Raw genomic sequence first — 27877 nt, forward strand, 5'->3', positions numbered from 1 at the left:
GAACTGTGAATAATAATAATCTTGCATTATAAATTCAATAGGTTTGCCCATTGGTTAGAAGAAGCAATTTCATCGGTGGAGATCCAAATTTCCATTCTTGTATTTATATTCATAGTTGAACTTAAACAATTTCATATATATCAAGGAGTTCTTTACAATTATAGAAAAAGACTTTTAATTTGTTAAGAAATTTAATTTTGTATTATTACATACAAATTACAAATGATATGGAAACATAACTAAAATATATTGAATATGTCCAAGCAAAACATGATGTCAGTTTATTGAACTGAAATAAGAAGGTCAATGTGATGTGGAGCTATAGGTTTGTGATTTTACTTATTACTTGTAATTCAAAAAGTATGTGTATAATTAGTATATTCAAAAGGTATGCGTATAATTAGTATACTTCCTTTTGAAAGATATAATATAAATGAAGAAGTCTATATACGTGAATGAAAATTTTTGAAAAAAGTACTAAGTATATGTATAATTCCTTAGAAAAAAGTAAAGTAGATGGAATAAAGTGAATCACATTGTGTCAAACCATGTGGTGATCAAGGAGAAGGTAAAAACCTTGGGCAGTATAAAATATTTTACGGATGTAACATTTAAATCTTTTTTTGTAATAATTTGGTACAAAACGTTTCAAAATGTTACAATCAATTAAATTCCGTCAATTGCCCACTAACACTGTTAGTTCTCGCTGTTGTGGCATTCGACTTGTTATAAGACGTCTAATGTGCCTAAAACAATACAATGAAAAATTAAATTTTAAAGATTTTAATTAAAATAAAAAAAATTGAAAAAAAAAAACTTCTTTCTCCATTCTCCTCTCCGCTGCCCTCTCTCCCCCCTCTCCTCTCCTCTAACCACCCGAGCCCATCAACTGGCAGCTCCAGTCGGATTGCCTCACCGGAACAGTCGTCGGAACCTTAGCCCCTCCGCTGTCCAGACCCGAGCCCCCTCTCTCCCCCCTCTCTTCTTCTCACTCTTCTGTCCGTGTTTTTCTTAAAAAAAAAAATCATCTCAACTGGGTAGAGGTGGGGGCGCCCCTCGCCGGCGACCCTACCCCCGTCGGGCCGTCATCTTGTCGTAGCTCTCTCCCAACCTCTCGTCGCACGGTCTTGCCTCCTTAGATGCTCATCGAAGCTCTCTCTCTCTTTCCCCTCTTCACCCTATTTTGTCTTCTTCTTTTTTCCGACTGTTTCGGGCGTGGGGGCGCCCTGCCGGCGTCCCCACCCCTCGACTGAGCTCACCAGCTGAGCCCGCTGGCGAACTCAGTCATGGGTTGGGTCACTGACAGGGGCGCCCCCACCCCCGAACCCACCCAGATTCCTCGCACATCTGGGGTTCCAAATCAATTCGACCAACCCCGGCGTACACGTATAGGTATACATACATACAACAAAGCATACAAAGGGTGGAGGATTTTTACATCAGCCCGGAGGCCTAACATTAATTCCTTATCTGACTTCTCCTACTGTTGTTCTCACAGAGATGATGAGAGCAAAAGCGAAAAAAATTGTGGTTTTTATTTTCTTTTGTCTTTTTTGTTTGCCGGTATTTTTTTTGCCCTTTTTGATTGGTAATTTTGATTTCTTGCATTGCAGAGATGATGAGAACCCTATCAGTCGAGAAAGAGATGAAGAGAGAGAGAAGTGAAAGACAGGAGAGAGACAGAGTGAAGAGAGATATGAGAGAGATGAGAGAGAGACGAGAGAGAAGAAGGAGACAGAGAGAGGTGAGAGAGAAAATTTTTATTTTCTCTAATATTTATTTGATTTTATAATTAATTAAAATTTTAAAATAATTTTTTATAGTGTTATTTCTCGTGTTGAATGCCACGTCAGCAACAACTGACAATGTTAATAGGCAATTGACAAAATGTAGTTGATTGTAACATTTTAAAATGTTTTGTACGGAATTGTTACAAAATATTTGTAAGAAAAGGAAGAATCGCCTATAATAGGGATAAATCTAATTGAAAAAGGCAAAAAATAATTTATTAGAAGTAATTGATCCGATCATAATGATCGAATCATTTAATTACTCGAATTACACCACCACATTTTCATGTTTGTTTAAAAATATTGAATAAAAAAGGAAACTAAAACAAAAAGAAAAACACTCGAGAGAGAGATAATTCCTCATTCGCAACCTACAATTAGAAAAAACTATATATATATATATATCCTAATTTATATATCTAGTATTTTTAAATACTAGTATTTTTTTTGAATTTTCTAAATAAAAGTTAGAGATTTTTTTGGAAATAAGTTGTCTGAATATACGATCGAATTATATGGCAAAAAAGGTCTACGAAATTACCTATTACCTTACACGAGTCCCATGATGTAAAATCTTATTGTGATCGAAAAAAATATGAGAAAAGTATGTACACCATATGGGTAAAAAACTTGACGTTATATTTACGTATGAATGTTAGAGGTTTGTTTCCATAAGTTTGCTTTTAATTATAATGATTGGATCATTACACTTGACTGATCAACATGGTTTATACCATTACCTTGCCGGCTCGGATTTAAAAACATTGGACAAAAGAAGGAAATTAAAACAAAAAAAGACACATGGGATAAGGAAAATGTTTCCTACTTGCAGCCTAAAATTTGAAAAAAAATATTGCGTGTATTTATAGTACTTCTAATGCGAAATTTCTTCAAATTTTTCAAAATAAAAATTGGGTGAAATTTTTTTTTTGGAAACAAGTGGTCTTACCATAACGACAAGATCATTTGGCCCAACGGTTCGACCATATTACCTAATACCTTATTCAAGTCGGATTTGAAAAAATTGGAAAATGGAGAAATTTTTACGAATTTTGGAAATTCTAAAAGTTAAAAGATTATTAAAAAAGCATATGTTTTTGTGGAAATAAGTGATCTAATTATAAGGATTAGATCATTTGTCATAAAAAATTGATATGGTTACATGATATCTTATTCAGTTGGATTTGAAAATATGAAAAAAAAAGAGAAATTAAAAAAGATTTGAAAATTTAAGAGAAAAAAAAAAGAAAGGGGAAAAAAATTTCATACTCACCACCAGGTACAAGGAAGGACTTGTAATAATTATCATATAAAATGTTAAAAATTCAAGAAAAAAGTTTTCGTAGAATTAAGTAATCATATTATAACAATTAGATCATTTGTCATTAAAAAATCGATCAGATTACATGACATTTTATTCGAAAATATATTATTTGAAAAATATATTAAAAAAGAGAAATTAAAAGAAACATATGAAAATTTAAAAGTCAAAAGAAAGAGAGGAGAGTGGAAAAAAAAGCCCCCCTCGCCGCTGGATCCCCATGAGGGAGGATAACATGTGCTTAATTAAAGCAACACTGCCTTTTCGAAGAAAACATACGGTAAATTCAAAAGTTCATCCCACCGAAAAAAGAAAACTTCACAAATTCAAGAACATTCAGTGGAACACAGTACAATACTGCATAACTTTTGTATAAAGTCAAAAGAGTTCAAATTTAATTTTTCATTTCGACGTTAATAAAATGAGAAGTTAAGATAAAATAATAGGAAGATCGAACTCGAAACCTTACGTCCAACCTTAACCCCTATTGCTGCCATCTCGGAAGCCTCGCTACGGGTCGGAGGAGAAGTTCAGGGTTGCTGACCCTCCGAACCCAAGCCCTGATGGGGATCCAGATTTTCCTTTTCCGTTAACCTCTTTTCCCTACATTTCACTATTAGTCAAGTATTTTCCACGCAGTGGCAAATCCAGGGCAGGACATTGCTGCACCACTTTTTTCTGCTTTGACAACCACTGTGGTTGGCCACGAGCAGAGGGATGAAATTGCATTGTTTATCATAGTATTGGACTAAAATCCCCAAATCAAAGTAACATGGACGAAAATGGTTAAATTCCAAAAGTTCAGGGACCATACCCAAAGAAAAGATCAACTGAAAAGCGAAAAGGCCCGAGCGGGAATAAGGTCACATGCGTCAATTCAATGCCCGAGCTCAACTGTACCGTTCCGAGTCCAGACAGCCACCGGACTGGACCGGCTCGGCTCAGAGCCCGACGCGACGGAGCCAGTCAGCCCCTCGCGCCACGTCTAGTTCCCATTTCCCCTCTTTCCGCTTTTCCGTTTTCCCATTTTTCCAAATTCTTTTTCCCCGGAAAATGAAAACAGAAACCAAAATCTCTCTCTCTCAGTCTTGACGCTTCTCCTTCTCCTTCTTCTTCCCATCTCTCCAGCAAATCTCAAAACCCCAAAAACCACACACAGTCCCCAGCCATGGCGTCTCACTCTCACCCCTCAAAGTCAGCTCCTTGATGGTCAAACCCCACCTCATCTCCTTCAGCCTCCCCGCGAGCTCCGTTTGCTTTGATTGGTTCCGAGCTGCCGTCTCCCCCGTTCTCTTCCCTCTGATCCCTCAATAGAGTGACAATGTCCAACTCCGGCGGTTTCGCTGTCACCCGGACCCACCCCGACAGCCGCTTCTACCACCCGCCTCCCGTCCGGAGGCACCAGCAGCAGCTCCTCCTCCAGCAGCAACAGCAGCAGCAGAGGCAGCAGCATCTGCAGAAGCCGGTGAGGAGCGAGGTGGGACGAGTCGACCCGGCCGAGTCGGAGCCCGCCCGGTCCGAGTCCGACGAGTCCGCATTGTCCGTTTCCAGGCCCAGCTCGGTCTGCTCCTCCTCCACTCACCGGACCGCCGATTTGACCCACTTGGATCGGCTTATCGAGTCTGTCACCCCGTCCGTCAGGGCTCACCACTTGCCTGAGGTAAGTGCCTGCGCCCCGCGCACCAACCAATCAAGTACTGCCGCGCAAAATGGTGCGCTAACACGTCACTGTGCAGTCCCCATGTCGCCAAGATTGATTATTTGTGGCGCCATGTCTTAAGATGCTGCTAGCAGTTTCCGCTGAATTAGAAGCGGATATGATGGAATTTGCAATTCACGCGCTTAATTTAATTCCATGCTGTTGGAGTATGAACTGAACTAAACCTTTATTGGAATTAGGCTTTGAGGAGTGCATTGGTTGTTTTGGACTGGTTGGTTAGGAAGTTAGATGAAAGTATTGAACTTTTCATCAAACATGGTGATGGGTTTTGTTTGCTTTGTTTACTTGATGTGTTATGCTAGTTTGGCTCGATGAGATTAGGAGGATATTCCCTTTTTTTGCTCTTATTAGGTGTAGGATAGTGAAAGATCAGAACATTTTGTTATGTCTGTGTTTCCCCAGATTTTGTGAGGCCTAATTGGAGGATTAGACCACTTTATTAGTGTTGTTTTTAGAACTGGGGTAATTATGATAACAGGCTCTTGCTTTGTTTTCTTTTTCTGTATGCCTGTTGTCTTGGAATGATAATCTCTTCTGTCACTGATATATCGGTCTATATTTAGTGCTTACTCAATATATGCAGGGCATTTGTAGTATTTGATTTCGTTTTGGCATGATGGGCTTTTACATTTGGCCAGTTAGATTAAAATTAAATCATAGACGGGATGGGTTCTTCCTTTGGATGAATGTTGGGGTTTACTTTTTAATACTCTGTTAGTTGGTCTGACCAGGTGAGAACAAGACGAGGGAGAGCAAGAGAATCTGATTTTCGGCAGTATTTTTCATTGTGCGACTTATGGGAGGCTTTCAGAGAGTGGAGCGTATATGGAGTGGGAGTGCCGCTGGTATTGAATGGGAGCGAACCTGTCAAGCAGTACTATGTTCCATCGCTATCAGGGATCCAGTTGTATGTAGATACACTTAGAATGAGGTAACCACAATGCCTTCTGTATACTTCTGTTGTTATGCATATGGTCTAGCTATACAATCTTATTATGGCTCTGCTTCACTGTCTTCGGTTCACTTCTTGCATTTTCACATATGCTTTTGCTACTGCTTTCAGCCTCTACGTGATGTATCAATATGTTTGCTCCACTTTTCTCTCTACTTATTGTGGTCATTGATATATGGAACTTTTCCATAACCTCCAAAATGTACCACCAAAAAAAAAAAGAAAAGAAAGAAACTCACTTTACTGAAGAGATGCCGACTATCCCAATGATCCCAAGGAAGTTTTTCTCATTGTGAGGAATACTTTTGGTGAGAGCTGGATCCAGGGAACTGAAAATCAATCCCTTTTGGAGTCGCATTGCACCAGTTATCTCTCAGTAGGTTGAAAATTCAAGCTGAAGAAGTAGCTGGTCAATTGAAGTTGTTCCATATGGTTTTCTATAGTTCGTTATTGATTTTTCTATTCTTGTTGGGTCCCAGAAATGATCTTCATCATCTCTAGGATCCTTCTTCATCACATTGAAATTGAAATTACTCACCTTCTAATAATAAGTAATTTCATATATAGAGCTTGTATTGTATTCCTGCACCGCTGAATCAGTTGAACTTCATAGTGTGATTTTGAGGTACATTTTGCTCATCCTTGCTGTTGTATGTTCTCTCATCCTTATTTTAGGGGAGACCGAATGTCTCAATTGTATTCATCTTAGAATTATTTTTAAAGGCGTAAATATGATCAAATTGTTACAGCGAGTTGTTAAGCAAGCCTTTTTATAACATGGCTATAAATAGATCAGAGGTTCCATGACATAAGAAACTCACTGTTTTTAAGAAAAGATGAGGAGAAAAGGATTGTAGTAAAGAAAATTCTCTTTTATACAAGGTTTTGTGCTTCATCTTGTGAAGGACTGGCATATTTTGATTTCTTGGCCTGGGCACAACAGAGCCTCGCATGGGGTTTCAATGAAGCAGCTTCTGTTTCTGTGTTGATTCAGTTTCTTTTCTTCTTTCCTTACTGTCTTAAAGATTACATTGTTTTAGTAACTTAGAAAGGGATAGTTCTTAATCTTGTGGGTCATAGATGACTAAGGAGAAAAAGAAAGCATAATGATGACTTGAACAATGAATTGCGGGTGCCAAACTCGATTATATAATTTTTCCTTCTGCATTTGATAGCCTATTTATTTTCTCTGTCCCTTATCTGTCTGACTGTTTTATGTTTTTTTCCCTATTACTCTGCTAAGTGGGGCAAAGCTTGTCTTTCTATATTGGATTCTTCTTCTGACTATTAAATTTCTGGTACTATTTAAAGCTATTGGCTTTGGGTAAAATCATTTAGTTACTGTGCATGTATTGGTACATAAGCTTATCAAACACTCATCATTCAACTAATAACCAATCTAATAATACGTATTAGATTGCATTTAAATTGAAGCTTTAATGAATAGCTCCCTCAGGATAAATATGTTATTTAAGCTATTACTTCTCCGGTATCTGTTTAAAGTAGTGATGAACTTGAAAAATCACTCTCCACACAACAGGTTGTTTCTTCTGGTAATATGCATGAACGCTTTCTGCAGGAATACTAATTAGCTATATTTAAAAAAGAAAAATGTTTCTAATTAGCTATCTTGAATTCTCTATCTAGGTGACAGTTTCTATATATCTTTCAGTTGCATCTTCAAATCCTGTGAGTGCAAGAAAGGCCACAGATTATTTCTTATATTCTTGAGAAATCAGACCAGACAATTAAGAATTCCTCCACATTTTCCTCTGTAATATTATGTTCTCCATGTTCAGCAAGTTTCTTGCTTATAAGTTCTGGACCATATTTCATTGCTTCACTTGTTCCCAATGTTCAGGAAACCTGGGGAGGATAGTGATGCAGAGTCCTCAAGAGAGACGAGCAGTTGTGGAAGCAGTGACTGTGAAGCAGAGAGGAAGGGAAAGGGCAATATAGATGGAATGTGCAGTCAACAGAATTTCATGAACTTTAACTCTCAAAAGATGAACAGGCTTGCGCTGAGAGATAATAAGCCTCCCACGAGTTCTTCAGGTGATGAAGCAGAGGTTGGTAACTCTCCAGGAAAGCTAGTCTTCGAGTATTTGGAGCAAGAACAACCCCACCATCGCAAGCCTCTTTATGACAAGGCAAGTGACTGCTACTTTAAACTCAAACCACATGGAGATGGCCCTTAATACTTTTTTAACTTTGTCACTATTTTGAATTTTAGTTTCTGAATAATGTTCACATCTCCGAATTGTAACTCCATACATCAGGTCTTGAATCTTGCCACTCAGTTTCCTGACCTGAAGAGGTATAGAAGCTGTGACTTATTGCCTGCAAGTTGGATCTCTGTTGCCTGGTACAGTTTTCACCTTTACTTTCTCTTCATGTTTTCTAGATCAACTTTTGTTTATGATGCATAGAACAGTGACTTAATTTGTGCATGACTGCTGGTAACTGCACTTCTTCCCCAACTCGAACCTGGTCTCAAAATGCACCATGTAGTTTAGTTGTTTCTGAATGCTTCTTCTGGTGTGTCAAATTGTCTCATTTCCCCCAAGTTATATCACCTTTGTAAATTGCATGGTGGTAGCAACTTGGGGAAAGTGAGATGGGTTTCAGAAAACCAGTGCACTTTGAAAGGTCATAAGCTGTGTGGTGTATTTTGTGACCACCTTCAAATTACAGGAGGGCAAATTGAAAGTAACTTGTCTTGCTGCTTAGAAGTTTGCAGTTCTGATTAATTCAATTATCGGAAGCAGGTATCCTATATACAGAATACCTGTGGGCCCAACTCTGCAGAATCTCGATGCATCCTTCTTAACCTTCCATCGATTGTCGACACACTCAAGAAGTATGCCCTCTCTCTCTCTCTCCCTCTCTCTCTCAATACCACCCTCTTTGTTACCAAAATCGTAGGTAATCCGTCCTAGTGCTGTCGTAGTGGGAAAGAGCTAAGCAGATCCTTGACTGTACAGATTTAATGTTGGTCCAGTTCCTATGTGCTATGCTGCAATATTTGGTTCTTGCTTGCATCACGTGTCTTGGAAGGATTGCCTAAGAATTAGTCTTCTTCGACTTCTGGTTTAGGCTGTTATTCAGGTCACCTTTTACAGTTGCTGCAGGCAAAATTGAGCCACAACTACATGTCCCTGGTGGCAGAAAGGTGTATGGGCTCGATCCGTCCACCAGGTTCTCTCTCCCGGTGTTTGGTATCGCTTCGTACAAACTGAGGGGCTCGATCTTGACCCCTAACAGTGCCCACGAGTGGCAGCAGGCAAACTCTCTACTGCAGGCTGCCGACGACTGGCTCAGGCGGTTGCAGGTCAATCTTCCTGACTACCAATTCTTTATCTCCCATAACTCACACTGGAGATGAAAATTAATCCAATCCTTGTTATGCAACTCTGTGCTATATGGCCATGATGTATTTAGGGCTATTAAATTTTCGGAAAGAAAGGTGAGATAGAATATTTGTGTGGTTTCTCTTTGTTCGGCCACATGAGATTAAGAAAAGTTTGATTTTTTCTCTCTTTTGCTGTTGCCCTTGATATACTTGTAATTAGTATCTCACACACTTACTTTTCCCCCTTAAGAATTTACCAGTTAAAGAGGGGGAAGATGAAGAAATTGTTTATTGATTTGAGCTCGGGGTAGCTCTTGAGATTATTCCCTTCGCCGGAATCTCGAATTGGTTGGAATTAGAGGAAAATTGTCACTGCTGCTAATCTCTTGTATTTGATCACTGTGCAAAGTCATGAGTCTCCCTAGTGATTTTAGCATCCATGCTGGTTGGGTTTTTGACAAAACTGACCAGACCTTTGGGATCGACAAAATTCATTTGATCGTCTTGCAGACTTGAGAGATTTCCGGTTGATTCAGTATGATAGATTTGATATTATATAACATGAACATAGTAAAGTCGAATAAACCAATGCCCTTTACCAGTAATTAAAAAAAATATATCAATCATACAAATGCAATTATTACGACAAGAAGATGAGCATGATGGAAAGAAAAATGCTGAATCCACCAGCAGACCTCATCTTGTATCCAATGTTAGAAGGGAGGATTGTGGGAATTGCACATTCCTCACCGTTGAATGTTACCTTCGTCGGGAACCCATCTCCATGGACTATGTTGATGTTCGGAGTCGTCTTCTTCGTGAAGAGGATCACAGACTGTTGTGTCCCTGGGATCCGGGGATCTTTCTTCGGGTTCTTCCCGTCCGTCTCTGCGAGGATGTAAGCCTGCCCGGAGAGGCCCTTCATGAAAATTGTGTTGTTTTGGGAAGAGAGGAGGCTTCCGTTGAATGAGTAGGCCTCCTCAAAGCCTGGTCCAGCCTGGTCGAGCTGCACGGCGGTGTACCAGTCAGGAAATGGGGTGTCACCCCAGTTGAAGATCGTGAGCCTGGCTGTCCAGCCGTTCCTGTAATCCGAGAGCAGGTGCCAGTTGATGCTGACACCGCAGTTATCCCAACAGGGCAGGGGGTCGGGCACCGGCCGGCGCTTCAGCTCAGCCCATGCCAGGGCCTTCTCAGTCCGGTTCTCAGATGGGAGGAGGAGTGTCGGTGGCTCCAGGAGAAGGGCTGGTGCTGAGGCACTGCAGGTGTTGCTCGGTACGTTTGCGCACCCACAAGCACAGGTGTTGCAAGGGATGACCGAATCATTGTAGAATGCTGAGAAAGAAACACAACACTTTGGAGGCGGTTGTGGTCTTGTGATGTTGCAGACAACTTGCCAGCTCGAAATTGCTGAGGTCTTTGAGGGCAGGCCAAGCGAGCTCGGGAACTGGCTGGGGCTCACAGGAACTGGGCTCCCGCACTCGTAAGTGCTACTCATCGTCCCATTGATTCTCCAGCTGTGGGGCGGTACAATCTCGGACCGATTGAGGTCTGGTGGCATCTTGAACACCTGCATCTGAAAAGCCGAGACCGACTTTTCAAGGTCCATTGATGGTGGCAGGAGAGTCCCATTCCTGCAGCAGGATGGAACCAGCCCGAGGTTTGTGTCATTCGCCTTTTCCAGGGGCAGGTCCACAATCGCAGGGTTCCTCTCACAGTTCATGGCCTGGGAGAAGTCAAGTTCCTTGTAGTACTTGCCCTGCTCGCCAAAGACACACTCGGACGTGTCGACCACGTAAGGATATGCCCCTTTCATCGAATAGATGAACTCGTCTCGAGCCCACTCCCAGCTTAACATCCAGTTCTCAAGTCGGCCTAGGGGGTTATGGTTCGAGATCGTGACTTGAGCGAAGTAGTTCGTATCATACACTCTCGTCACATCGTACATGATAATGAGGTCGCCCTTCTGGCGAGGTAGAAACTTGTTACTTGTCGGGTTCGAACCCAAGCTTGAACTCCGATTACAGCATATCTCCATCGTGGTATTCCCTGCCAAAATCAAGTGCCTAGTTAATCATCGTATGATCATCTAAACGAAACGATTAACTTAAACTGTCGTACATATCTTTATAGTGTTCGTACAATGTCAAAACATACCTTGCATGGTGTAGTTGTTAGGGCACGAATAGCCCTCATTCATTAATGTTATATTCGCCGGCAACGGGATATTAGGCGGCGTGACTTTGAACTGCGTCCCGACTAACTGGACCACGGCCTGCATGTGGTTCAGATCCCCTGCCGTCTCCACTGCTGTCTCAAGGTCGCCGTCCGGGAAGCCTGCCAGAGTTGTCCCATTCCCGACCCTTGCTGGCAGGGAGGTCCCATCTGCCAGTATAGCCGTATCGGCAGACACCAGGATCTCATCATGCTGGAACCCGATGAAGACCTGCCATGACTTGAGCTCATCGAGGCCGTTGTTCTGCACGGTCAAAGTGGACTCAAACCTGCCGAAATTCGATTGATCGTTAAAGAACTAGTAAAGAAAAATAAGGCATTGTTATTCTAAAACATTTTCTAGAAATATTTTGTAACTTAATAGTCATTTGATAAAATGAACATGGATAGCGAATATAATTTCATATTTTTTACCCAAAAAAAGGAATATAATTCCAATTCATTAATATTATTAGTAATTGTATGCTATTTCATTTCATTCACTTTCCATCCATACCCTTTCATTTTTACATATTTATCAAAAATAAAATCAAAGTTTTCGATAAAATCTGTGAACATTCTCTTCATTCTTCACGACTTTCGAGCTATCATTCAACTATTCTCAAATTTCATCCCGTCTCCCGTCATAATTTTTATATCATAATTAAACCACACCACTTACAATACTCGGTTTGCGTATTTAAAAGGAAATTCGAAGCTTTGTTCTTCGACAAATGTATAGTACATGAACATATGCAGAACATAAAGAAGCCGTAACATCACGATGGTATTTGCGGAAACCGAACCTGTAGGGCTGGTTGGCGGGGTCGGTGGGTGTGACCTCCCTTCCGCCCGTGTAGTTGTAAGTAACAAGTATCCCGTTGCAGGTAGTGGACTGGGACACCGAAGTCCTGATCGATGCCGAAACTACGATGAGGAAGACGAAGAAGGACAAGAGACCGATCTCCATAGCTTAGCTGTGCTTCCCAAGAGATTGGCTTCTGCAAACTGTGTGTGAGTTTTAAGGTTATGAGAGGTAATTGGACAGCCGGCTTGGAGTTTTGCGTCTGACTCTTCTGCAAAAACGAAGGAATTGGTCTTTCTTTGATTTGGAGGTGACGACTGACTCTGTCTCTTCTATTTTTGATTAATTTTCGTTGTTTATGTCATTTGGGAAACTTGGCTGGTTCTGTCAAGTTATAATCAAAGTGTTTGGTTTGGACAAAGGGGAGACAGGGTCAACCGTCTAGGCCACGGTGGTCGGGCTCACCGGCCTTTGAGTTCGGTTTCCACTGGCTTTTCCGGAGCCGTAGAAAATCCCCGCACTTGTTGTGCTTGGGTTACGAGACTTACAACTTTCGATCGTAATTTCCGATCTATATGCTATTGGACACGAGAATTAAGATCAACAATAATTATCAACGGAACATTAGCAGTGTGCAAGTGCCTTGTTTGTCAAGCTTTATAGCTAAGCTCGAGGTCCGCAAACTGAGTGTGCCTACCCTGGCGCGGGGCAAAATGCTATGGTCCTTCACGGAAACATTGTCCTAACAAGAATACTAATACATGGTTATCGCACATTGCGCGGACATTGAATTTATAATCGGGAACCGAAATGTTCTTACTTTTGCATCTAGTTTACAAAAATTGTCATTGAAGCGGGAAAGAAAGGCCACTTATCCCGTGGAATCGTCCCCCATCTCTCCCTCATCATAAAAAGAGAGAATGAAGCGACAAAGGCATGGTGATGGCTCGACGCGTGCCACCCCGCACCAATCGAGGTCAACATGGCTACAAAGGTCATCGGTACCATCAATTGGGTGGTGATGGGTGGTGTCGAGCTAATAAATTTTTGCTCTTTTTTATTTGGGTAAATTACAAAAAAAATCCAAATTTTGTAAAATGTCTCAGTTTTGTCCTAAATTTTGTTTTGTAACAAAAAAAACCGTAAATTTTCTAAAATGTCTCAAAAATGACCTCCGTTATAACTTCCGTCAATTTTTGCTGCTGATGGTAGGTCCCTTTAACAGTTCACGTAGGTCACACGTAAGCTAGTGGGTCCCTTTAACAGTCCACGTAGGTCACACGTAGGCAAAAATTGACGGAAGTTATAACAGAGGCCATTTTTGAGACATTTTAGAAAACTTATGGGTTTTTTTGTTACAAAACAAAATTTAGGACAAAACTGAGACATTTTACAAAATTTGAATTTTTTTTTGTAATTTGCCCTTTTTATTTTGATTTATTTTTTATATTAGTTTATAATCTCATATAAGGCTTATATATTTTATAAAATTTTAATTTAAGTCGCCACCAATTTTTGGTGAATGCAAGATTACTCTAACCTATTGATAATTTTCGTTTAGGTTGGTTGTAGTCGTAAGATGTTTTAAATGAATTTCGGAGACCATTTAAAATTAACGCGGTTCTCATTGATGAGTTTTCAATTAAATTTGTACTTGATAAAAATTATAATAATTATAATATTTCGTACTTATAGGTTTGTTGTATTATTATAATATGGTGCATATTTTCAAACGTTATGATGCACCCCACAATTTTAAATAAAAAAATAAAGAATCCTCATAATATTTGAGTACATTCTAGCATGATATCATGTATCACAAAGGTATTGAGACCAAATGAACTATGTTGCAGTAAGGACAAACTATAATAGTAATAATAAGAGTGGACTACCACTGTCGCCCTCTACTTATTCATTAGCAACCGTTTTTGCCCATGACATATTTTTACCACCAATTAGCCTCAAACGTTGGCATTCCGTCTAATATTTATACCCTTCCGTTAATCTCCGTGAAGAAAAATTCATGGACGGCGTTATGTTTTTCGTCACTTTTCCGTCATAGAAGGGTATAAATGTTAGACGGAATGTCAACGTTTGGGGCTAATTTGTGGCAAAAATATGTCAAGGGCAAAAACGGTTACTAGTGAATAAGTGGGTGGCAACAATGGTAGTTTACTCTAATAATAACATATAAAAAAATGAGATACTTAATGTAGAGAAATTAGGTAGAATTATATCATATAAATATAGTGGAATAAATATGATATAGTTATATACAAAGCATGAATTATCAATTTTCACAAATTAAAGTATATCCCTATATTTGATATTTCATACAAACTTTTGCAATTTTATATTTTCTTATCATGTTATCTAATTAAATTTTTCATTACGTCTATATGTTTATTAACTAAGGCAATTTCGAATTATGTTACGTCAATTTTAAAATAAGTCATGCGATATTAATTTGTTAATATTTTATATTTTTCAATATTACTAATATCATTTTTTACATTTTTATCATATGAAAATATTATTGACGGGGATCTTTTTGAAAACCCACTACATAGCTCGGGTCCTTTGCTTGTAATTAAATTCTAAGGGGCACATTATTCATTTCACTTTCACATCCCAATGGTCAAGCTCCAAACACATGATTTTGGATATTTTAAGTTCAAGGGATTCAAAATCCTGCTGAATTTAGGTTAAAATTCCTATCTCTTAAGGGACTTTGGTACAGTGGTACAAGGCGCTGCCTGAAATCAAGAGATTTTGAATTCAATCATCACTAGTGAGACTTATGTGTTCCTTTATTTAGCTTTATTTCCTTTCATTGTATTAGAGTTATGTGCCTCCGTTAGTACTGAAGGAAAAAAAAAACACTCCTACCTCTTACTGGCCAACCAAACATAGTCTTGGATTCTCTGGACATTAATATAGACCCACAATCTGATGAAGTACATTAATTGATTGATTATACATATGGAAATCTTTCATTGAGGAGCTCGGAATTTTGAGAAAATTTTCGGGAACTACTCGTTGAAAATAGTCTATTAATACTTGTACATACACATAGATACTTCAAATTCAGAATCTCTAATAGCATCGATAAAAATGGAGGAGAAGCTGATAATAGTAAAATGATGGCCGATATTCCGAATTCCGATTACAGCATATGTCCATCGTAGTATTTCCCTGCCAAAATTATCATATGATCATTTTATACGAGACAATTTCCTTTTTGTTGTATACAACTTTTCCCAATAGAGTCGACACAATATCAAACACATCTCGCATAGTGTAGTCGTTGGGGCACGAGTAGCCCTCATTAATTAACGCTATATTTGCCGGCAACTGAATATTGGGCAGTGCACCTTTGAACTGTGTCCCGATTAACTGAACCACGATCTGCATCTGGTTCAGATTCCCAGCCGTCTCCATTGCGGTCCGCAGGTTGCCGTTCGGGAAACCTGCTAGAATCGTCCCGCGTTCAACGCAGGCTTGCTGGCAGGGAGGTCCAATCTGCCAGTGTTGCCTTATCAGCGGTCACTACGATTTCGTCATGTTGGAACCCAACGAAGACCTGCCATGACTTGAGCTTATCGAGGCCGTGACTAAATATTCAATGAGTGTCACTTATTTATTATGGACGAGTGACAACTAATTTAATTGGATCATATTTACCAATTACATAAATTTTTATTTGATATTATACAGTTACTTGACTGAATAATACTCACTGAATATTTACTTCGAAGTTGTAATTCAGATGGTCAAAGTGGAGTCGAACCTGCCAAAATTCGGTTGATCGTAAAGAACTACAGTAAAGAAAAATCGGGTAATTTTTATGTTGAAACATTTTTAAGTGCTGAATGATTAAAATTCAACCCTTAATTTAGGTAATTAAACAATTCCCTGTACTCATTTGATACGATGAAATGGATATTGGATATAATTTCAATTTTTACCCCCAAAAAGAAGAAGAAGAATATAGTTTGACTAATATTATTAGTAATTGTGTGCCAAGATAATAAATCTATCCAAGAAAAGAAAATGCATTTCATTCCTTTTCCATCCAATACACTTTCATTATGCATATTTATCCAAAAAAAAGGGAAATGATCAAATTTGGTCCTCAACTTTTAGCTCTTTTTCTATTTTAGTCCTAAACCTTTTCTTTGGCTGAATTTCGTCCTCAATCTTTTTCGTGCAGTATGAGTTCAGTCATTTCGTCCATTTTCCCTGATATATATATTCGTCAAATGAGAGTGCGCCACGTGTGCGACAAATCACTGCTATTCTAAACTGGTTGTTATAGAGAAAATTCGATTCTTTTTTAATCAGATCCATAAATCGGACTAAGATATTCTTGATTCTTTTAGGATTCCAGCCATTGCTTCTCTTTCATTGTCTCACGCACCGACAGATAGCTAGAATCCTAAAATAATCGAAAATATCTTAGTCCAGTTTACGAGTCTGATTAAAAAAATAATTGGATTTGCTCTATAACAATCAGTTTAGAGTAACAGTAATCTGTCGCGCATATAGCGCACTCTTATTTGACGAATATACAAGTAAGGGAAAATGGATGGAATTTTGGACGGAATGACTGAACTCATATTGTGTGGAAAAAATTGAGGACGAAATTCAATAAAAAAAAGGTTTAGGATTAAGATAGCAAAAGAGCTAAAGATTGAGGATCAAATTTGACATTTTCCCAAAAAAAAATCGAAGTTTTCGATGAAATCCAAATATACTCTTCATTGTTCCCGACTTTCGAGCTATCATATCTTTTTTTTTTTTTTTTGGGGATAGGTTGAGCTATCCTATCCTATCCTATTTCAACTAATCTCGAACTTAATCCCGTTACCCATCAGAATTTTTATGTACGGGCCGGATTAAAACATTCTCGTTATATCATATAATTTAACCGCTTCACTAATAATACTTAGCTTGTGTATCTTTTCTTTAAAAAAAAAAAGCCGAAGTTTCATACATGGACAAAGGTACATAAAACATGAGTATAAGCAGAACATAATGAAGCCGCGACATCGACGGAAGCCAAACCTGTAGGGCTGGTTGGCAGGGTTGGTGGGCGAGATCTCCCTCCCGCCCGTGTAGTTGTAGGACATCAGTATCCCGTTGCAGGCGGTGGACGGGGACACAGAAGTCCCGATCGAAGCCGAAACTACAATGATGAGGAAGACGAAGGACGGGAGACCGATCTCTATATGCTTGCTGTGCTTCCCAAAATATTGATGTCTGACTCTGTTATGCAAAAACGAAGGAATTGGTCTTTTTTCTTTTTCTTTTTTTACTTGGAGGTGACGATTGACTCTTTCTCTTCTATTTTGATTAATTTTCGTTGCTTATGTCATTTGGTTAGTTTTTTAAGCCATGGTGGTCTTTGGTGTTGGTTGGTTCTTTCCAGTTATAATCAAAGTGTTTGGTTTGGACAAAGAGGAGACGGGGTCAATGGTCAAGGCCCTGCTTCGGGGCTCACCGGCTTCAAGTTCGGGATCCCGGGCTTGAACTCCCGGAACCATAGAAAATTCCCTGTACTTCTTGTTCTAGGGTTACAAGACTTTTGGCTTTCAATATCGTAGTTTTCGATCTATAATACTATTGGAGATGACAATTAAGACCAACAATCATCGGCGAAACCAACTATGCCTGCAGGGGCGCGGAGCAGCATGCTATGATCCTTCATGAAAACATCCCTGTATCTTGTCCTAAACTAATGGATGGCCCGCACATTGTACGGGCATTCAATTTAATTAAGTATAGAAGGGTAGTGCAAATAGAACCATCCGATGTTTCGTAGCAACGAGGTTTGGATTGTAGCAGAGATCTGATTGGATATAACATTGAGGAACTAATAGCATGATGAGGGTGGGATAAGTAAGGAATAGGATATAATTATTATTCCTATAGGGATCGAAATGCTCTTACTTTTGTATTTAATTTATAAGAATTACCTTCGGAGTGCGAACGAAAGGAGAACAGAATTAAAGAGGGGGTGGCAAGCAAATTCCGGCCACCACTGCCTCAGAATCGTCTTCCATCTCTCTTCTGTAGAGAGTAGTGACAGAGGCATGGTGGTAGCCCGATGGCGACCACCATCGTGCCGATAATGGTGGCAGCAAAGGTAACCGGGCAACCTCAATTTGCGCAGTGGTTGCGAGCGCGGACCATTATCATGTCACTCGCCCTCTCCATTCAACGATAGAGAGGGACGATTTTCCCGGTAATGGTGTCCAAGCCCTAATGACCACCTCCTAATTGAGTTTGCCAACGACCTATGAGATGGTCGACAACCTCTCCGGAGAGATGGTAGCTGGCGGCCCGACCTCACCACCCCTCTATCCATCTTCAATTCTTTGTCCTTTGTTCTTTTTCAATTTTAAGCCTAATTACTTCTTCCAAATATGTTTCATTTTTTGCCAAAAAATCTATTTATTTTCAGAAATTAAGATATAATCACTTTTTAAGCGGCTCATTATTTATTTGACTTTCAAATTCCAATGGTGTATCCTTACGAGTTCCAAATACATGATTTAGATGTTTCAAGTTCAAAGAATTCAAAATTCTGTTGTAGCCGTAACCGAAAAGAAAACAAAAAAAATTATGTTGTAGCCCGTGCCGGGCCTATCAAAGGTAGCCTTGGATTATCTTGATATTAACATTGACCCAGAATTTGATGAGGTACACTTATTAATTGGTCATATGAAAATGTTGAGGAGTAGGAAATTTTGAGAAAAATTTCGGCAACTCCTTTTTTTTTTTTGGGTAAATGCAACTCCTTGTTAAAAATAGTGTTAATCGGCTTACTAACACCCCCCGCGCTCCACCACCCCCTCCCCCCCCCCCCCCAAAAAAAAATTTATTATTTATATATACATATAGTGTTCGTCAATGCACAGAAACATTTCTCATAAACCCGCAAAGTACTTATAAATTTATCTGACCTTCAGCCAATGTAAATTAGTTCAAATGATTCGATGGACCCGTTTGGTTTGATGAAATGATTTTAGAATTATGATTTTAATTTTAACTTTACCAATTACATAACAAAAATACACGTTTCCCAAGTCAAATTTATAATACCATCTCATTTGTCTTTTTCCACAATCAAAATCAAAATCAAAATTATTTTCTTTAAGTAAAGTCTTGAATTAGATTCTCAGGAGTGAAAACAAATCACAATATGTAGAGTTTTACCGACAGGTGGGCCGATGCAGCCTAAAACTGGATTAGCGGCCATCGAGCTTTCTAATACCAGGTGACGCTTGCTAAAAAAAATTATCGACCTTCATGTGTAGGCTTCATTTGCAACTGTCATAAAATCAATCTTCAAGCCTGCGTATATTTCGATGAAATTGGACCAAGCCTAGTATGCCAATACACCTTGCTTGAGGATCGAGATATCGAGCGAGCTACAGTCAAGACCGATATCTAAAGGAGATTGTCCTATACCCCGATACAACATGGTCCCCCGAGTAGAAAATGGAGAAATACATTGTCGGCGTGCAGAGAATAATTCTCAGACAAGTTCATTTTGCATTTTGCCGTAAAGAATCGTACGATATTCCAAATATTTTGGAATAAGACGGGCAGCCAACATTTCTTTACAGCTTGGAGAGAGCTCCAATTCTTCATCGGACCCATGTTTCTTCTGCAGCAAGTTGTTGCTTGCCCTTTATTCCTTGATGATGCCTTCCATCACATGCAAAATTGACAGGTGATTGCTCCAAATAGAAGACTTCCAAAGATCCTAAACCTCAAATTCACCAAAACTTCTGAATCTTCTGCTACATCCACTGTCCCGCCGAACAAAAACCATCAATGACAACAATCGTGATAACGATAATACACAAGGGCTGCTCCAAGTTGATGACCGAATATAGAATGAACTGACCCTGTCCACCGTATCAATTAGCACCTTCCGCAATGAAATTTACACATACAACCTAACACCAAGAACCAATGTGGAACCACCAAAAAAAGCCCGCCTGAAGAACCAAAAAGAAAGGATCGATCGACTACGCTATACCAACGAATGGGCAGATTACATACAAAAACCAATTGATGACTCCTCCAGCATATATACCCATGAACCTCCAAGCTCCAACCAGAACAATCCCGATCCTTGCTCCAATGACTAACATGTATAGAACAATCACCTTGGGGGGACCAATACAATGACGAAGCCGGGTGTCGGTGGGTCGGCGCTTATGAGATCTCGCAGTTTCTTCCCGAATAGTCCAATCTAACCACTGCACAAATGATTGAACAAAGCTTACATTAGCAGGAGATTAGAATAAGCATAACAAAACGAAAGATGTCGCGGTCGAATTAATCTTTTGGCTCTTCTGCGATTCGAAGAAGAAGGGGAGTGGGGCCCAGAGCGTGAGTTGCCAGGTCACATTCAGGAAAGGAACACATATGTGAGTGCAGGAGAAGCCAAACGGTGTGGAACCAACAAAAAGACACAGCTCATTACAGCAAAGTCAAGAGTGGATATTTAATTCCAAACCCAGTTTTCTGGTTGATTATAACATCAAAGAGGCCACATATATAGAAAAATAAATACAACTCAAAGACCACATGTAACTCTCTGGTGCTAACATACTCCATGTGCTGGATACATGTGACGTTAGGGGAGTCATCGTCGCTGGGGTGACAAGAACTGCCTAATAATAGTTTCCCTGTACACGCTAGAGGCGGATGATTAAAGCTGTATTAAAGGAGGCGAATTGTACATTTCAAACACTAAAAACCATAAACATGGAAACTCATCTCATCCCTTAAGGGGTCATAGCCCTTTCAATCAGTAGCACTCAGCGGAACTAACATTGTCACCCCATATTGGACGGTCCTGTAAGGGCACACAGGCTTTTTTCTTTTTCCTTTTCTTATATTTTTGCTATTCTTAAAAAAAATTTGGGTTCCCAATCGATACTTTGTTCATTCATTTTTGTCTATGAGAACTTGGTGGAATGTATATCAGAAAGACAAGACACCTAATAATACAAAGGCCTCTTTATTGTTGGGATGATCACAAAGAGTGGCAAAGAATATGGGATTGCCACCTAAGTGAGGAAGGGACAAAAGTGGGAGGGTAGCTCACAAGTCTTCCACCGATGCCACCAAGGCATCTCTCACTTACAGCCTCATAGACCACACGGGGAGCTCTCCTATCCTATCCTATCAAAACCTTGCTGGACTCTTCTCCACAATAATCTGAAAATCAAACAAATAAATTCCAACTCTTTTTCATCATCGGCAATATATGAAGGGAAAATTCTACTGTCCCGACTAGGTACTGTCCCTTAGACCTTCCAACCATTAGATTAAGGAAGCCTGACCCCCCCTGCTAAACAAGACAGACCACATTCAACGGTGATAGAGGCCTCCAGTACCATACTCTTTCGGTACTGTAAGAGCTTCCCAACAAATAAAAGAACCTTACAAAGCACAGTACACGCCCTTGCCCCTGACAAAAATAGTTTGATACAATAGGACAATCTTTTCCAATACGTAGTAATGCTAAAGACATCCAAGAATATTTGGTCATTTTCACATTAAAGGCAGAAGTGGCTCCTATATATACAGCTTCCCCATAGAAGCACACGCATCAGTAGTTGATTAAGACCGAGTAAATGTGATGGCTCCTCCAATCAAACAAAGGCAACTAAGCCCCAAAGAAACAAACGCAACAATGCCAAGGTCCCCAACACTGCAAAAAGTGTCAATTATCCTATTGTTCTGCTATCTTTAACATCATCTCTGCAAAAAGTCCCCATTTTTCAGTGGTTCACCACGTCTGGGGCCTCAAAGGTAAATTTTTAGGCATATTTACGGATAAGCAGACCCCGAGTCCTTATCACCGACAGGATAGCACCTTATATACCCTCGCGAAACTCAATAAAATCCACAGCACCACAAGGCGAAACTCATACGGAATTAAATAAAACTCAGCAGCACCACACGAAGAGAAAAATCAAGAAAAACGCTACGCCAATGAATTTGAACAATCACAATTTTTCATGACAAGAAGATTGCTAGTAACAGGCATACGCAGCTATCTGACTATCATCTAATTTAACCATTAATCACCACTTTCACTATAATCTAATGGAGAAGTTAATTTACCTGTGGTGCCTGCTCCAACAAAAAGTGTGAATGGGGTTTCAGTGGGAGTGCCCGTACAAGTCGTAGGGTGCCCATAGCATATCCAGCGGGCAGGGCTTCTTGGAGTCGAGGCGGAGCCAGGGCTTGCCGCTGCCGGACCAGTGGAGCAGGCTGACCCGACCCGGGTGGAGGTCCCGACAGCTGCCCCTCACATTATCACCGCCTAGGCCGTGCTGGTTCCACCGGTGCTCGATGGGCGCCACGTGTCCAGCAAAGACCAGCAAGAACGGCGGCAACGACCCAAGCTCGTAGATCCGATCCCTCTTCTGGATCTCCATCCACTGCTCTATTATCCTCGTGTACCCCACGCGCCTCCACCGCGCCAGATCTATCACCATCACCCCCGTGTTGAAGTAGCACGGCCGCCGCCCGGCGAACGTGCTGGAGAACCGCTTGCTCGACCAGAAACCGGCGGTGAAGTATTTGGTGAAGTTGGCGTGGCAGTACTCTGGAGCTCCGATCGTTTTAGACCTCAGGCTAGTGCGCCAGAGCTCCGAGATGTCATCGACGACGACTAAGTCGGAGTCGAGGTAAATGACTCTGGTCACGCAGGGCTCGAGCAGATCCGCCAAGTAGTTCCTCGCGTAGTTCAGCGGCTGCTCCAGGGCTTGCCTCACGGAGGTCGAGATCAGGTTCCGGACAATCTCGGGGTCGAAGTAGTAGACCTTGAAATTCAGCTGCGGGAAGGTGGACCGCACCAGGTTTTCAAGACTGACCTCCGAGACTATGAAGTGGAAGAAGACACTCTCCGGGCACAGTGAGTTCAGCAGGATCGAGTGCACGGCGGCGATCGAGCCGCGGAGGTACTCTACGTCGAGAGTGATCGCTACGTGGACGAGATTCGGATCGCAGACGCCGGCGGCGTCCGAGTCGGAGCCCACACACCCGGCGGCATTGCGGAATGGAGCCGCCCTCCGGAAGGAAAACCGGTCTACGGGATGGTAAGGGTACTCGAGGAGCGGCGACCGGAGGTGGTACGTCCGATCAAGACTGGAGGAGCGGATCGCCTCCGCTGGGGGCAGCGACTGCGGGGAAGGGGATAGGGCGATCAGCAGCAGCGCGGCGGAGAAGAAGCCGGAGAGCCGCCAAATCCACAGCATTCTCACGCCGTACAGCCTCCTCCGCTTCCTATTCTTCGACTTGAAGTCGAGCCGGTCGGCCGCGATCCACATGACCGCCGATCGCGTGTACGCCAGCGTGGCCTTCAGGTCCGCCATGGCCACCGATAACCAATCCTTCCTCTAGATTCCGCCGCCCTGTCGCCGACTGCCGAGCCAACCGAGCAATGCAGCAGAGAGCTCAATTCAATTCAGTGGTCACCGGACACACCGAACCAAAGCTCCGCTCGCCGCTCGCCGTTCTCCGCTCTCTCTTCTCTCTCTCTCTCCCCCCTCCCTCCGCCGTCTCTCTCTCTCTCTCTCACCACATTCGCTCACGAAGTCGCCGGCAGTGAGGTGAGAGAGAAGCAATCACAGTGAGAGAAGTGCAGCACCAGAGACTAGAGAGAGAGAGAGAGAGAGAGAGGCTTTACTTTTTTCGTTAGTTGGAGCTTCGATTCGCGTTTTCCACCATAGATATCCACGGCCGAGCTTAAGCTTTTTATCATATTATACTTATTTATTAATAATTAATTATTCATTTATTTATTTATTTTATTTCATATTACTGAAATTAAATATATAAATCTACACCTCCTACGAATAAAAGCAGTAATAAAATTAGAGAAAATGAGAGAAATACTGCGGTGGCACGAACACGAACCTTCTACTAGAATACATTGATTTCGGGCCCCATTTTTTGTCGGCCGGAACTTCTCATTCGTGTCCTTTATTTCGTATTCTCCTATTCGTTTACTACGTTTATACCTCTTTATAAAGGAAAAAGAATGGAATTAAATAAAATAAATAGATTAATAAAAAGTTTTGTATAAATAAATAAATAAATAGATAGATAGATATGCTCTCTCCATGTATGTAAAGGCTGGGGGACTGTGTAGAGAACCAGAGAACAGCTGTAATTGTCTCTGTTTTTTTCTAATAATTTTAAGCATTTGGTGCGAGCAGGAGATTCATTGACTGCTGCTGCGCCGTACCTACTTAAAGAGCTCTGTCAAATTTCAAAGAAATTGGGGAAAATGGAAAGAGAAATGTAAAAATGGAAAAAAAAGAGGGAAAATCCGAAAATGAATTATCCGTAATTATAGATTATCCTTGAAAACTAGAATCAAATAAAGATGATTTTCGAGGGTGAAAAATATGCCTTTCAGTTTTTTCGTAATATTTTGTTTTCCTTGATGTAGCGTTTTGATCTATTTGGCGAGACTGAAATGAAAAATTTGAGAAGTGAAACGTCAAGAATTTATCAAACTAAAGTGTATGGGGATTGACATTGATGATGATATAATCTATCATGTCACGTTACGGATGTTTCGCGATATTTGCATGTACCTAGCATTAAATTAAACCAAGGAGTCTCATCGCTCATGACATCGTATTGGGCGAAATCGGTTTGGTCGAGTGACAGGTGGTGCTACCATGTGTTTCTTACGAACAAACACAATTTAGTGCGGTTATCGATTTTTGGAAGTCTCATAAGTGATAAGATAACACATTGTATATATTTTCTAAATGAAAATATATGATATAACACAATAATATCATCAGAAAAAAACTACAAGCACGTTAGATCATGGTCCGTTGATGTCTTACTTTTGTGAGCTATATTTTCCTTATCACTAAAATCATGTTGGAGCTTCTAACTTTGTTAGAGGTATCTCCAAGGTTTGAAGTAGAGGGTCACCGAGGTGGCTGAGGACTTTTTTTTTTTTTCAAAATGTCAAATATTTTGTATTTTAAAAATACTTTATTATTTGAACAATGATATTTTTGGGTGAAATTAAACAGATAATGACATTTTAGGCCTTTAAGATTTTTTTTTGGGGTGAAAAGGTCTTTAAAATTTGATTCAATCTTATTCCGTGTTTAATTATTTCTAAGTACAATGGAAAATATGTTCTAATTTCAATTCCTCCAATTTCTATCTGCGAACAATATTTGCTTTATTTCGCTAGTTCCACTGACATGCACCCTATTATGTAGATCGGGGTCCCGATAGATTCCATGGACCCACGAGTACTAGATCTTTTCTCGTCATTTACAACACCTTTCTAGCGTGCCATGTAGATCATGAAAACAATCAAAATAAGAAAATAAGCTCAATAATCAGAACTCTGTCCACACAAACAAATAAATAAGTGGTTGTAATCCGGTGTTGCAATAACAGGAGGCCTCCGGGCCGGGAGACGGTGCGGCCGTAGACCGTAGGGTACAAGTTAAACCATTCAAGACGTGCCGACTAGCAGATATTCTCGGCCCTGTTCTATCAAGTTCCATTTAGAAAAAAAAAAAGGCTTAAATATATGGAAAAAAAAAGATGTTCTATCTTCTATCTTCTACATAAGCTGAAGTAGAGTTTTAAAAGGCTCTATAAAAGAGAGTAGCAAACACAAGTTTACTCTTAAGAGTGAAGTTTTAATATATTGACTCGATTCAATCTTTTATTATAGTTTATACGTTAAAAAATATAAATATCTTTAGATATAATTTATTTTATATGAGTAGCCATGTTAGGATACTATTAAGTTAGTACTCAAATATGCACATGCAAGTACTAAAAAAAGAATGATCTGTTTTCTATTTTGTTTATTTTATTTTATAATACTCTTTCACCTTTATAAAATTCATTCTTATTTTTCATTTGTCTTTCCTTTTTATATTAAGCGTAGAAATATTTTTTTTGGGAAAATTTAATAAAGTAAGTCTTAAGAAAAATTATCCTTTCATGCAATAAAAGTATCCCAATCAATAAAAATGTCCCAATGAATCCATGGTTTAGAGCTAATAAACTATCAAGTAAAAACTCCCAAATTACTTTTATTTCTTATTATATGCATATATAATAATTACGAAATTATAGAAAAATGGGAAGAACTTAGCAATTAATTGATGCAAAAGCTAGCAATCTGACCTACTTTATTCATTTGCACTTTCATATATAGGACTAAAAGTGTGTTTTTTGTATATATATTTTGGAGAAAAGAAAAATGATAGAGGGCTAAAAGTGAACAATTAAGAATAATGTTCAGCTCTAAAATGGTTTATGATGAAAATAGAAAATTTAAAAAATTTGAAAACTAATTTTTTATAAGTACAAAATAAAAAGAAAATAATTGTGTTGTCCGGTAATTATTCAATAATCAAATCAACAAATTCTTGAATATTTTAGTTAAATATAAACAATTATCATGGCGAACATAAACTTAAAGGTCGCAACAAAGCGCAGATTTTTAATACTAGTTACATTAAAAAGAAAAAAAAACAAAGAACTGGCCTTTTATTTTTCCCTTTGCTAGTCGAGCTTTTTCTGTTGATTTTTCTTTTCTATTTAATTATTAAAAGAGCTTAGATAGGAAACATCACTTATCACTTGGGAAAGTTGGACTTTGGAAGAGGTGGGACGAAGTAATGTTTAGCCTCTTGCTGACAATAATCGATCTTTAAAAAAAAATTTCAATCTCGTGATCAATAATATGCTTATGTTTCAAAAAATACATATAGACTGACAAATAACTACCAAATTCAAAGATATATATGAAAATATCAAGTTCGAAGAGAGATTATCTCCCAGACTACATCAACTATGTACTCATCCGACCTTTGTTTTACATACATATATAAAAGTATCCCATTATTCTAATATTATCGGTGCCACTTTAAAAATCAGCGCCAAAAAAAAAAGGAATTTTAAAATTGATGTTGTAATGTGCTACATTGGCTCAATTTATGTCGAACGTGGATCTTTCAAGCTCGCGGCATAATCTCTATACTTAAAATTGCTGTAAAGTATCCCATAACATGGGCAAATTACTAGCTCACACGAACATATATCTCAATTAATAAACCGAAAATAATACATTGTGTTTTTACCAGAAAATAGCTGGGGAGCATATTACAAGATAAAATTTAGGGGTTTATTGTCTTTCACTATAGTCCTCGGGTGTAGTGTTATTTTGGGGCTATTGATATATTTTTTTTTAAAAAAGAATTTTCTAATGGGGAAGTAGGGTTCATAAGGGGGCTGTACATAGTAGTCCGTACGCCTTGATCTTGCTGAAGTGAGAACAACAATTTTCCAGCCTGGCGCCCACCATGAAAACTATTTTCCTATTAATTTCTCCAATATTGAAAATCCAATCCAATTATTATTAGATATTTTCCCCTCGAGATGTTCATGCCTTAATGGGAAATGTGAATTGTGAGGTGAGATTTGCTTGCATGTTGTTAATTTCTATTTTAATTAATTAAAAATGCATTTTTTTAATTAGACAAAATGGCATTTCCTACCCCACGAAACTGATGGGAATCATATCACCACGTGCTAAATTATTTATGAGTTCAATTTATAAAATGACATTTTTTACCCCACGAAGCTGATGGGGATCATATCCCCACGTGCTAAAACATTTATAAGTTC

At 39.6% G+C, this 27877-nt stretch overlaps 4 protein-coding genes across 27 annotated transcripts in view; 1 reads left to right on the forward strand and 3 right to left on the reverse strand.

Moving 5' to 3' along the window:
• Window positions 1-27877, reverse strand: part of LOC116216014 (putative disease resistance protein RGA1) — a 250966-nt gene that overhangs the window by 201401 nt on the left and 21688 nt on the right. The window lies entirely within an intron of this gene.
• On the forward strand, window positions 4159-9517 carry LOC116216022. The gene is made up of 6 exons (XM_031551938.1): window positions 4159-4771; window positions 5563-5762; window positions 7645-7933; window positions 8063-8148; window positions 8552-8643; window positions 8906-9517. The coding sequence occupies exons 1-6, from the start codon at window positions 4433-4435 to the stop codon at window positions 9166-9168; spliced, it is 1269 nt and encodes a 422-aa protein (XP_031407798.1). The 5' UTR covers window positions 4159-4432; the 3' UTR covers window positions 9169-9517.
• Window positions 9712-17490, reverse strand: LOC116216020 (COBRA-like protein 7). 2 transcript variants are annotated; one of them, XM_031551936.1, is made up of 3 exons: window positions 17219-17490; window positions 11290-11636; window positions 9712-11181 (listed from the first exon to the last, which is right to left on the reverse strand). In XM_031551936.1, exons 1-3 carry the CDS (start codon window positions 17281-17283, stop codon window positions 9776-9778), a joined length of 1818 nt encoding a protein of 605 aa, XP_031407796.1. In that variant the 5' UTR covers window positions 17284-17490; the 3' UTR covers window positions 9712-9775. The 2 variants fall into 2 exon arrangements, with proteins under 2 accessions (XP_031407796.1, XP_031407795.1); XM_031551935.1 differs by lacking the exon at window positions 17219-17490 and adding an exon at window positions 12153-12473.
• On the reverse strand, window positions 19493-23943 carry LOC116216023 (probable galacturonosyltransferase-like 7). 2 transcript variants are annotated; one of them, XM_031551940.1, is made up of 2 exons: window positions 22307-23941; window positions 19493-20427 (listed from the first exon to the last, which is right to left on the reverse strand). In XM_031551940.1, the coding sequence occupies exon 1, from the start codon at window positions 23560-23562 to the stop codon at window positions 22345-22347; it is 1218 nt and encodes a 405-aa protein (XP_031407800.1). In that variant the 5' UTR covers window positions 23563-23941; the 3' UTR covers window positions 19493-20427; window positions 22307-22344. The 2 variants fall into 2 exon arrangements, with proteins under 2 accessions (XP_031407800.1, XP_031407801.1); XM_031551941.1 differs by lacking the exon at window positions 19493-20427 and adding an exon at window positions 20501-21394 and having other exon boundaries at window positions 22307-23943.

Source organism: Punica granatum, chromosome 8 (genome assembly GCF_007655135.1).
Source record: "Punica granatum isolate Tunisia-2019 chromosome 8, ASM765513v2, whole genome shotgun sequence".
Classification (NCBI taxonomy): domain Eukaryota; kingdom Viridiplantae; phylum Streptophyta; class Magnoliopsida; order Myrtales; family Lythraceae; genus Punica; species Punica granatum.

Coding starts and splice junctions, on each gene's coding strand:
- LOC116216022 (XM_031551938.1), top strand. CDS start 4,433: ATGTCCAACTCCGGCGGTTTCGCTGTCACCCGGACCCACCCCGACAGC. Junction 7,934..8,062: donor GCAAGCCTCTTTATGACAAG/GCAAGTGACTGC, acceptor TCCATACATCAG/GTCTTGAATCTTGCCACTCA. Junction 8,149..8,551: donor AGTTGGATCTCTGTTGCCTG/GTACAGTTTTCA, acceptor TATCGGAAGCAG/GTATCCTATATACAGAATAC.
- LOC116216020 (XM_031551935.1), bottom strand. CDS start 12,316: ATGGAGATCGGTCTCTTGTCCTTCTTCGTCTTCCTCATCGTAGTTTCG. Junction 11,637..12,152: donor CCCGCCAACCAGCCCTACAG/GTTCGGTTTCCG, acceptor GAATTTCGGCAG/GTTTGAGTCCACTTTGACCG. Junction 11,182..11,289: donor TAACAACTACACCATGCAAG/GTATGTTTTGAC, acceptor TGATTTTGGCAG/GGAATACCACGATGGAGATA.
- LOC116216023 (XM_031551940.1), bottom strand. CDS start 23,562: ATGGCGGACCTGAAGGCCACGCTGGCGTACACGCGATCGGCGGTCATG.